We start from the raw sequence: 10,889 nt of genomic DNA on the forward strand, positions 1-10,889 counted from the left end.
CTTTAAAATGACATGCAGTAATCTACCAATCCAAAGGCTGCTGAGAAAATAAAACCAATCAGAACTAAGGATTACTTTTGGAAGCGGATATATTTATATTATCTGTAATCTTATTGGAGACGCAAAATGTCGAATGCGGAAGTACGTAGTTATCAGCATGGAACGACCCATGTGGATGAGGTGAGTGTGCGTCATAATAACCGTTTGATCAATGTTACAGAACCGCACGATTGGTTTTAAATCCATAAATATGTATCAAGCCCGCTAGCTACGATGTTTTCTAAACTTTTAACAGTCAAGGAATTCGGGTGGTTTTATATCGCCTGAGAAATAGAAACTACCGTGAACCCATGTTCGACTGGCTAGCTAGCACGATCGAAAGGACTCGGATACGATCATGCTATGTGACTGCATGAGTTTAATGTAACTATTACTGACTTTGTCATTTATATTCACCATTTATGTTGTGTTCTAGCTACATTGTATCTAACCAGTTATCATTGGTCTAATTGTCCTCTCTGTCTTTATAGCAAGCTTTCTTTACACTTGTGGAATTGTATCTTGTGACTGTCAACTTTTGGATTAGTGAAGATTTGGATTGACCATCGCACGTTGCCTGTCCACCATCATGCTGAGTGACGTGGAGGCAAAAGAGCTGCTGTCCTTCCTCACCCTGAACACCAGGCCGGATGTCAAGGGCCAGGCCACAGAGTACATCCTGGGCCTATCTGGCAACAGGGACGGCTGTCGCTACCTACAGTCAAAACCTGACTTCCTTAAAGCCCTGGTGACCCTCACCACCGACCCCTCTATCGCTATCGTCAAAGACTGTTACCACTCTCTCATCAACCTCTCGGCTGACGAGACCATGCACCAACCGCTGGTGAAAGACGCTGACTTCCTCCCTATGTTGTTTAAAAATCTCCTGGACCGAGAGTTTATGTTTGCAGACCGTATCTGTACAATCCTCACTAACCTGTCGCGGCATGTGAAGACGTGTAAAGAGGTGTTTAAGGCTATGCAGGAGCAGGAGATAGGTCTGACACAGATAGTGGAAATCTTCTGCACTGAGGGCTACAACAAGCAGGTGTCACTCCATTACCTGGGCCCCCTCCTCTCCAACTTGACACAGCTGCCCGAGACCAGACACTTTATCCTGGATAGGGAGAGGTCAGTGGCTGGGTGCTTAGCTCATGAGATCCAGGTTTAGCCTAGGCTAGGTTATGTCTTTTGACTTTTCTCATCATCTGGTAATACATGCTATACATGCCTAAAGAGATGTTAAACTTCCTGCCCAATAAGTGTTACCTGTCTGTTCCCTGTCCAATGTTGATGCCTGTTCTTTGTGTGTATGTTTGATGGTCCACAGGTGTGTAGTGCAGAGACTCCTTCCCTACATACAATACGAGGCCTCCACAATCAGACGAGGGGGAGTCATTGGCACTCTGAGAAATTGTTGCTTTGACCATGGTAAGTGATGAAAAGACATACACACATACATGTTAATGGCTGTAGGACAGTCAGTTTTAACCTTCCTAGTTCATGCCCGTTTTGTGTTGAATTGAAGAGGATTAATTTTCGGTAAACGTTCTAGCTATGTTGACCTTGTAACATGTTTCCAAGAAAGGGTAAGAGAAAAAAAGTTAAAGATTTGGATATATTACGATTTCCCCCAGCTCATCATGAGTGGTTGCTGAGTGATGCAGTGGACATTCTGCCTTTCCTGTTGCTGCCTCTCGCTGGGCCTGAGGAACTGTCTGACGAGGAGAATGAAGGTAAGGAGGACACCACAGCATGGCAAAGTGTTTGTCATCTCCCTGCAGAACAGACAGGATCCAGCTGCAGCAGACAGCGTATCATGTACTGTACCAGGCACTGTGATTTCAGATGTTTCAACAGTCCTTAAATACATCCTCGGCCCTAACGAATAGGGTGAAGATGCCCCTAGACCAGTGGTATTCAAAAACAAATTCTAGTTAGTACGCACTACTAACAATTTAATAATAACAATGGGGCGGCCAGGTAGCCTAGTGGTTAGAGCGTTGGACTAGTAACCGAAAGGTTGCAAGATCAAATCCCCAAGCTGACAAGGTAAAAATCTGTCGTTCTGCCCCTGAACAGGCAGTTAACCCACTGTTCCTAGGCCGTCATTGAAAATAAGAATTTGTTCTTAACTGACTTGCCTAGTTAAATAAAGATAAAATAACAGGTTAGTTAGTTACACACTAATATAACAGGTTAGTTAGTTACACACTGATATATACATCAATGATGTTGCTCTTGCTGCTGGTGAGTCTCTGATCCACCTCTATGCAGACGACACCATTCTGTATACTTCTGGCCCCTCGTTGGACACAGTGTTAACTAACCTCCAGACGTGCTTCAATTCCATACAACTCTCCTTCCCTGGCCTCCAACTGCTCTTAAATGCAAGTAAAACTAAATGCATGCTATTCAATCGATCACTGCTCGCCCGTCCAGCATCACTACTCTGGACGGCTCTGACTTAGAATATGTGGACAACTACAAATACCTGGGTGTCTGGTTAGACTGTAAACTCTCCTTACAGACTCATTAAGCATCCAGTCCAAAATTAAATCTAGAATCAGCTTCCTTTATCGCAACAAAGCCTCCTTCACTCAGGCTGCCAAACATACCCTCGTAAAACTGACCATCCTACCGATCCTCGACTTTGGTGATGTCATCTATAAAATAGCCTCCAACACTGTACTCAGACTGCATCCAGTTTGTTATCACAGTGCCATCTGTTTTGTCACCAATGCCCCATACACTACCCACCTTTGCGACCTGTACGCTCTCGTTGGCTGGCCCTCGCTTCATACTCGTCGCCAAACCTACTGGCTACAGGTTATCTACAAGTCTCTGCTAGGTAAAGCCCCGCTGTATCTCAGCTCACTGGTCGCCATAGCAGCACCCACTCGTAGCACGCGCTCCAGCAGGTATATCTCACTGGTCACCCCCAAAGCCAATTCCTCCTTTGGTCGTCTTTCCTTCCAGTTCTCTGCTGCCCATGACTGGAACGAATTGCAAAAATCTCTGAAGCTGGAGACTCACATTTCCCTCACTAGCTTTAAGCACCAGCTGTCAGAGCAGCTTACAGATCACTGCTCCTGTACATAGATGGGCTGTTTACAGATGGGCTATCTACCTACCTCATCCCCATACTGGTATTTATTTATTTTGCTCCTTTGCACCCCAGTATCTCTACTTGCACATTCATCTTCTGCCGATCTACCTTTCCAGTGTTTAATTGCTATATTGTAATTACTTCGCCACCATGGCCTATTTATTTCCTTAACTTACCTCATTTGCACTCACTGTATATAGACTTTTTGTTTTCTTTCTTCTACTGTATTATTGACTGTATGTTTTGTTTATTCCATGTGTAACTCTGCTGTTGTATGTGTCAAATTGCTATGCTTTATCTTGGCCAGGTCGCAGTTGCAAATGAGAACTTGTTCTCAACTAGCCTACCGGGTTAAATAAAGGTGAAATAAAATATAACAGGTTAGTTAGTAGACACTGATATGACAGGTTAGTTAGTATAGACTGATATTTTTTATTTCATTTCACCTTTAGGTAGGCCAGTTGAGAACAAGTTCTCATTTACAACTGTGACCTGGCCAAGATAAAGCAAAGCAATGTGGCACAAACAACAACAGATTTACACATGGAATAAACACATTTACAGTCAATAACACAATAGAAATGTCTATATACAGTGTGTGCAAATGAAGTAAGATTAGGGAGGTAAGGCAATAAATAGGCGGTTGTGGCGAAATAATTACAATTTCGCAAATAAACACTGGGGTGATAGATGTGCAAGTAAAGATACTGGGGCGCAAAGGAGCAAAAAATATAACAATATGGGGATGAGGTAGTTGGATGGACTATTTACAGATTAGCTATGTACAGGTGCAATGATCTGTAAGCTGCTCTGAAAGCTGATGCTTAAAGCTAGAGAGGGAGATATGAGTCTAGCTTCTGTGATTTTTGCAGTTCGTTAGTCATTGGCAGCAGAGAGCTTGAAGGAAAGGTAGCCAAAGTAGGAATTGGCTTTGGGGGTGACCAGTGAAATAAACCTTCTGGAGTGCATGCTATGGTGACCAGTGAGCTGAGATAAGGTGGGGCTTTACCTAGCAAGGACTTACAGATGACCTGGAGCCAGTGGGTTTGGCAACAAAAATGAATACGAGGGCCAGCCAACGAGAGCATACAGGTCGCAGTGGTGGGTAGTATATGGGGCTTTGGTGACGAAACGGATGGCACTGTGATAGATTGCATCCATTTTGCTGAGTAGAGTGTTGGAGGCTGTTTTGTAAATGACATTGCCGAAGTCAAGGATCGGTAGGATAGTCAGTTTTACGAGGGTATGTTTGGCAGCATGAGTGAAGGATGCTTTGTTGTGAAATAGGAAGCCGATTCTAGATTTAATTTTGTATTGGAGATGCTTAATGTGAGTCTGGAAGGAGAGTACACAGTCTAGTCAGACACCTAGAATATGTGGACAACTACAAATACCTAAGTCAGAACCGTTGTTGACCGGGGTCGGGGTAGCCAGGTGGAAGGCAAGTCCAGCCGTAGAAAAATGCTTACTGAAATTCTCAATAATCGTAGATTTATCAGTGGTGACAGTGTTTCCTGGCGTCATTCCAGTGGGCAGCTGGTAAAATAACAGGTTAGTTGGTAGACGCTGGCGTAACGGGCTAGTTGGTAGACGCTGGCGTAACGGGTTAGAGCAGTGATATTCAAACTTTTTCAGCGAGGATCCCATTTTTGGGGGGGGGCAGTATTTCTGGGTCCCCATTTTTTATTTTTTTTCCCCAAGAATTTCTTGCGATCCTACCCCAAATCTAATGACAACCTTAAAATAATGAAATTGAGTTTTACGTCAACAAATAACCTTCAATTTATTGAATTTTTAGCTCTTATCAAAATGAATAAAAACCAATAAATACCTTTACTCAATACTATTTTATTTCAAATTGTCCTTCTCAAAAAACGTTTGTATATTTTCTGTCCTATTAATGCCCTGTATTTTCATGTTCTATGTGGACCCCAGGAAGAGTAGCTGCTGCTTTCACAACAGCTAATGGGGATCCCCCCCCCCGCAGTTCCCTCGCATTTGAGTCAGTTTGACATTTTACCCACTAATGGTTAGGATGAGGGACGATTATCCTAGATCTATACCTCGGGATAACTTCAGAGCTCCTTCCTATTCCCAGCTGCAACAGGAAATCATTGTGCCTGTGGCATGAGCATGTCTGCTGCAGTTGCCCTCTCCTCCATAGGACACAATGTGTTTGTTCTGTGCAGATGGCAGGTGGAGTTTCAAGGCACTGTGTATTTGTCCCCACCTTGTGCACATGGAGAGTTGATTTAAAAAAAAATTACATCACAATAACGTCAGAGGGACCCAAATATAAAATGTTGAAGATCCTTCCAAGGAAGTTGTGAATCTGTGCTGTACTCAGCCCGGGGTTCAACTTTAAAGGCGGTGGTCACGTAAAAATAGTTCAACATTTTTCATTTGTTTTGATGTTTTACAGTCTTGTGGCACATGGCCACGTTAACCAGTCTTTATAGAAGGCTAAACAGCCTGAGATGCTAGAGAAGAATTCATAAAGAGATGGTTTGCTTCACAAGGCTCTCCGTTTGTACTGTGAACAACATGCATTGATTAAAACAACTTCAACTCCTTGATATAGCCTACTGCTAATGTAATACAGTAAGATATCTGCACTCAAATGTAGCCTGATACTGATGGTATATTATTCCTATTCAATGAAGGGTTGCCCGTCGACCTCCAGTACTTGCCCGAGGACAAGAAAAGAGAGGAGGATCCCGACATTCGCAAGATGCTCATTGAGACCATGATACTGGTTGGTGTACCCAAGAGTCAATACCATGCCATGCTTCCACCAACACTTCAAATCAAAGCTTATTTGTCACGTTTACAGATTTGCAGATGTTACCGCAGGTGCAACGAAATGCTTTGTTTCTGGCGCCAACACTTAACCATCTTTGTCACTAAACCAGAAAAGCTCTTTCTGTATAACACAAACTGATTTTAGCAGTTGGAAACACTCCTAACTTGACGTTTTTCTCTTGATGCACCCAGCTGACTGCTACCAAAGTGGGCCGGCAGTTTCTGAAGGCCAAGAACACCTATGCCATCATGAGGGAGTTCCACAACTGGGAAAAGGAACCTCACGTGGCCGCTGCTTGCGAGAAGTTTATACAGGTAAACTACGAATATACACTGAGTATACTAAACATTAGGAACACCTTCCTAATATTGAGTTGCACCTCCTTTTGCCTTCAGATTAGCCTCAATTCATTGTGGCATGGACTCTACAAGGTGTCAAGCGTTCCACAGGGATGCTGGCCCATGTTGACTCCAATGCTTCTCACAGTTGTCATGTTGGCTGGATGTCCATTGGGTGGTGGACCATTGATACACATGGGAAACGGTTGAACATGAAAAACCCGCAGCGTTGCAGTTCTTGACACAAACCAGTGTGCCTGGGACCAACTACCATACCCCGTTCAAATGCACTTAAATGTTGTGTGTTGTCCATTCACCCTCTGAATGGCAAACATACACAATGCATGTCTCAGTTGTCTCAAAGGTTAAAGAAGGATTTTTAACCCGTCTCCTCCCCTTCATCTATACTGATTGAGGTGGATTTAACAACTGACGACAATAAGGGATCATAGCTTTTGCTTGTCATGGGAAAGAGCAGGTGTCCTTAATGTTTTGTGTACTCTGTGTATAATTTACAGTAATGTGTGTTAGGTTTGTACTAAGATCAACAAACGGTTGCTGTAATTCTGAGGCAGACCTCTGCAGTTAGGGTTTAGGTTTACCCTATTAAATCAACCCAGAGCAACCTCACGGTGAGCTGCTGCGTTATTCACAAGCAAGTCCAGATTTTCCAGCTGTCGTCATGGCACCTTGGTAACCAGTACGTTCGGGAATTTAATGGCTTCTTGTTGTGCTTGGTAAGACACCCCAGTCTACAATGCCAATTAATCTCATGACATGTCAGTACTCTGAGTGCTGAAATTTACCGCAGCGGCTGACTGAGAAAATGGAATCTATATCCCAAATGGCACCCTAGTCCCTACATAGTGCACTACTTTTAACCAGGGTCCTGTGGAGCCCTATCGTCCGTCGGTAAAAGTAGTGTACTATAGGGATCCATTTGGGACACAGACAGGATGTTCTGATTGCCTGGAAAAAGCTTCCACTGTTCCTTCCCTGCATAGTGCCTGCTCTGCAGTGGCATTCTGGTAGTGGGGAACGACTGAGTGGAAAAGATGTCACTCGGTCTTGGGTGAAACCCCTGATACACTCCATACAGCTAGGAGATCCCTTTTGACTTCTGGTCCAGAGGTACGAGTTCCGTCTTTAGCTACCCAGACAGTTTAACCACAGTCATAAAGCATATAAATCTAGCGAGTTGAAATCCAAGCATGATATTTATCTAAGATTAATGGTCTTTTTATGCTGAATCTTGCGCTTAACAAGGTTGTAACATTTTATCATATTACTTAAAAATACATATTTTTTTTCAAAAATTTGGGAACACATCCAGAATGCCGTTTTGACGTTTCTTGAGCTAATTTGTTGTCAACTCCAGTCTGTAGTAATGTTGAGGGTGTCATTGGAATATATTGCTCTCTACAGTTTTTTCACTTAAAATAAGTCTTTGTTAATGTGTTTGCCACCAGCATTGATGTATTCTTTTTTTGTATGGGCATGTCTCCTGTCTGTCTCTCTGTCAGGTGCTGATCGGGGACGAACCGGAGCCAGGCATGGAGAACTTGTTGGAGGTGGAGATTCCTGAGGATGTGGCGGTGAAGCTCAAAGACATGGATGCCAAGGAGCAGGAGCAGTTGGAGAAGGACCAGGAAGATCTGTTAAATCCAGACAAGCCCCAGCAGTGTGCTGGCATAGTGAGGATGATGTAGCAGAGAGGTCTTTTCTACATTTCATCTGAGCCACCATCTGATGAACAATGGAACCCAACCAACTGCTGACTGGAACGAACAGAAGATAATTCTCGCCATCACAACAACAAACTTGCATGTAAACAGGAGTCGGGGAGGACTGTTGTATTTTCACATAATGTAAATTCAGACAACAAAAGTCAAGTAACCATTAAAATAATATCATTTTGTTAACGAAAAGAGTCTGCCCTTGATTTATTTTCTGTAGGAACCCCAAAATGTTGGAGTCCCAAATGGAATCACGTCTGAGCCTATAGTAGTCCATGGTAACATAATCCATGGTTAGCAGCCACTAGGTACCATGGTTAGCAGCCACTAGGTACCATGGTTAGCAGCCACTAGGTTCCATGGTTAGCAGCCACTAGGTTCCATGGTTAGCAGCCACTAGGTTCCATGGTTAGCAGCCACTAGGTTCCATGGTTAGCAGCCACTAGGTTCCATGGTTAGCAGCCACTAGGTTCCATGGTTAGCAGCCACTAGGTACCATGGTTAGCAGCCACTAGGTTCCATGGTTAGCAGCCACTAGGTTCCATGGTTAGCAGCCACTAGGTTCCATGGTTAGCAGCCACTAGGTTCCATGGTTAGCAGCCACTAGGTTCCATGGTTAGCAGCCACTAGGTTCCATGGTTAGCAGCCACTAGGCTCGTAGCCAGGAGTAGGAATCCTCAGGCTGCCTTCAAACAATTTACCTGAGAAGCTGTGCAGCTGCCTGTTGGGCTGCTGGTCCTTATGGGCTGAGCTGGGCTTCCTGCTGTTCGGTAGGTTGTGGAAGGGCTTGGGGGTGGAGGGCTGCCACTGTAACAGCTTCTAAATCAGGTCCTGGCAGCCTGGAGGGGCACACACAGCCAGGGGACATTAGGACTGCAGCTCTTTATGGCAAAGTAGTTTTATTGACTTGAAAGTAACATCAACAAGTAAAGACAGGCTCACATCCAACAAAAGTAATCTTTTTTTTTTTTCAATTTACATCACCACTGTTCTATAATAATCATACAAATGTATAATTGAAGGCATTTGTATTTAGATTGCTTTCGAGCTGGGTTTAATGCTTATTTTGGGTATGCTTTCTTTCCCAAGACATGTACAGTTGTGGCCAAAAGTTTTGAATTACATAAATATTAATTTCCACAGTTTGCTACTTCAGTGTCTTTAGATAATTTTGTCAGATTTTACTATGGAATACTGAAGCATAATTACAAGCATTTCATAAGTGTCAAAGGCTTTTATTGACAAGTACATGAAGTTGATGCAGAGTCAATATTTGCAGTGTTGACCTTTTTCAAGAACTCTGCAATCCGTCCTGTCATGCTGTCAATTAACTTCTGAGCCACATCCTGACTGATGGCAGCACATTCTTGCATAGTCTATGCTTGGAGTTTGTCAGAAATTGTGGGGTTTTGTTTGACAACCTGCCTCTTGAGGATTGACCACACGTTCTCAATGGGATTAAGGTCTGGGGAATTTCCTGGCCATGGACCCAAAATATCAATGTTTTGTTCCCCGAGCCATTTAGGTATCACTTTTGCCTTACGGCAAGGTGCTCCATCATGCTGGAAAAGGCATTGTTCGTCACCAAACTGTTCCTGGATGGTTGGGAGAAGTTGCTCTCGGAGGATGTGTTGGTGCAATTCTTTCTTCATGGCTGTGTTCTTAGGCAGAATTGTGAGTGAGCCCACTCCCTTGGCTGAGAAGCAACCCCACACAGGAATGGTCTCAGGATGCTTTACTGTTGGCATGACACAGGACTGATGATAGTGCTCACCTTGTCTTCTCCAGACAAGCTTTTTTTACGGATGCCCTTTCTCATCAGAGAAAATGACTTTCACCCAGTCCTCAGCCGTCCAATCCCTGTACCTTTTGCAGAATATCAGTCTGTCCCTGATGTTTTTCCTGGAGAGAAGTGGCTTCTTTGCTGCCCTTCTTGACAGCAGGCCATCCTCCAGAAGTCTTCGCCTCACTGTGCGTGCAGATACACCCACACCTGCCTGCTGCCATTCCTGAGCAAGCTCTGTACTGGTGGTGCCACGATCCCGCAGCTGAATCAACTTTAGGACTTTCTTGGGCACCCTGAAGCCTTCTTCACAACAATTGAACCGCTCTCCTTGAAGTTCTTGATGATCCGATAAATGGTTGATTTAGGTGCAATCTTACTGGCAGCAATATCCTTGCCTGTGAAGCCCGTTTTGTGCAAAGCAATGATGATGGCACGTGTTTCCTTGCAGGTAACCATGGTTGACAGAGGAAGAACAATGATTCCAAGCACCACCCTCCTTTTGAAGCTTCCAGTCTGTTATTCGAACTCAATCAGCATGACAGAGTGATCTCCAGCCTTGTCCTCATTAACACTCACACCTGTGTTAACGAGAGAATCACTGACATGATGTCAGCTGGTCCTTTTGTGGCAGGGCTGAAATGCAGTGGAAATGTTTTTGGGGGATTCAGTTCATTTGCATGGCAAAGAGGGACTTTGCAATTCATTGCAATTCATCTGATCACTCTTCATAACATTCTGGAGTATATGCAAATTGCCATCATATAAACTGAGGCAGCAGACTTTGAAAATTAATATTTGTGTCATTCTCAAAAGCTTTGGCCACGACTGTAGTGTTGGATTGGAGAAGTGGGCTTTAAGGGCCAGAGAAGTGTTGTTTTTTTAAACACATTTTACAGACCAGGGCCCATATCCAAAAAACTATCTCAAAGTAGGAGTTCTGTTCTAGGATCAGTTTTGCTTTTCTAAATTTTTCTCAAGGAATACGATTACTTAGACGAGACGGACCTGATCGTAGATCTGCACTCCTACGCCAAGATGCTTTATGAATATGGCCCCTGTTGATCACTGGCAGAATACC

General features: G+C 43.8%; 1 protein-coding gene across 2 annotated transcripts; it reads left to right on the forward strand.

The window, feature by feature from the left end:
- Nucleotides 1-123: 123 nt before the first annotated feature.
- On the forward strand, nucleotides 124-8,092 carry hgh1 (HGH1 homolog (S. cerevisiae)). 2 transcript variants are annotated; one of them, XM_064982979.1, is made up of 7 exons: nucleotides 124-180; nucleotides 531-1,170; nucleotides 1,370-1,470; nucleotides 1,677-1,775; nucleotides 5,812-5,903; nucleotides 6,143-6,265; nucleotides 7,813-8,092. In XM_064982979.1, exons 2-7 carry the CDS (start codon nucleotides 629-631, stop codon nucleotides 7,996-7,998), a joined length of 1,143 nt encoding a protein of 380 aa, XP_064839051.1. In that variant the 5' UTR covers nucleotides 124-180; nucleotides 531-628; the 3' UTR covers nucleotides 7,999-8,092. The 2 variants fall into 2 exon arrangements, with proteins under 2 accessions (XP_064839051.1, XP_064839052.1); XM_064982980.1 differs by lacking the exon at nucleotides 124-180 and adding an exon at nucleotides 187-423.
- The last annotated feature ends 2,797 nt before the right edge of the window (nucleotides 8,093-10,889 follow it).

The sequence above is a fragment of the Oncorhynchus masou genome, chromosome 13 (genome assembly GCF_036934945.1).
Source record: "Oncorhynchus masou masou isolate Uvic2021 chromosome 13, UVic_Omas_1.1, whole genome shotgun sequence".
Lineage (NCBI taxonomy): Eukaryota > Metazoa > Chordata > Actinopteri > Salmoniformes > Salmonidae > Oncorhynchus > Oncorhynchus masou.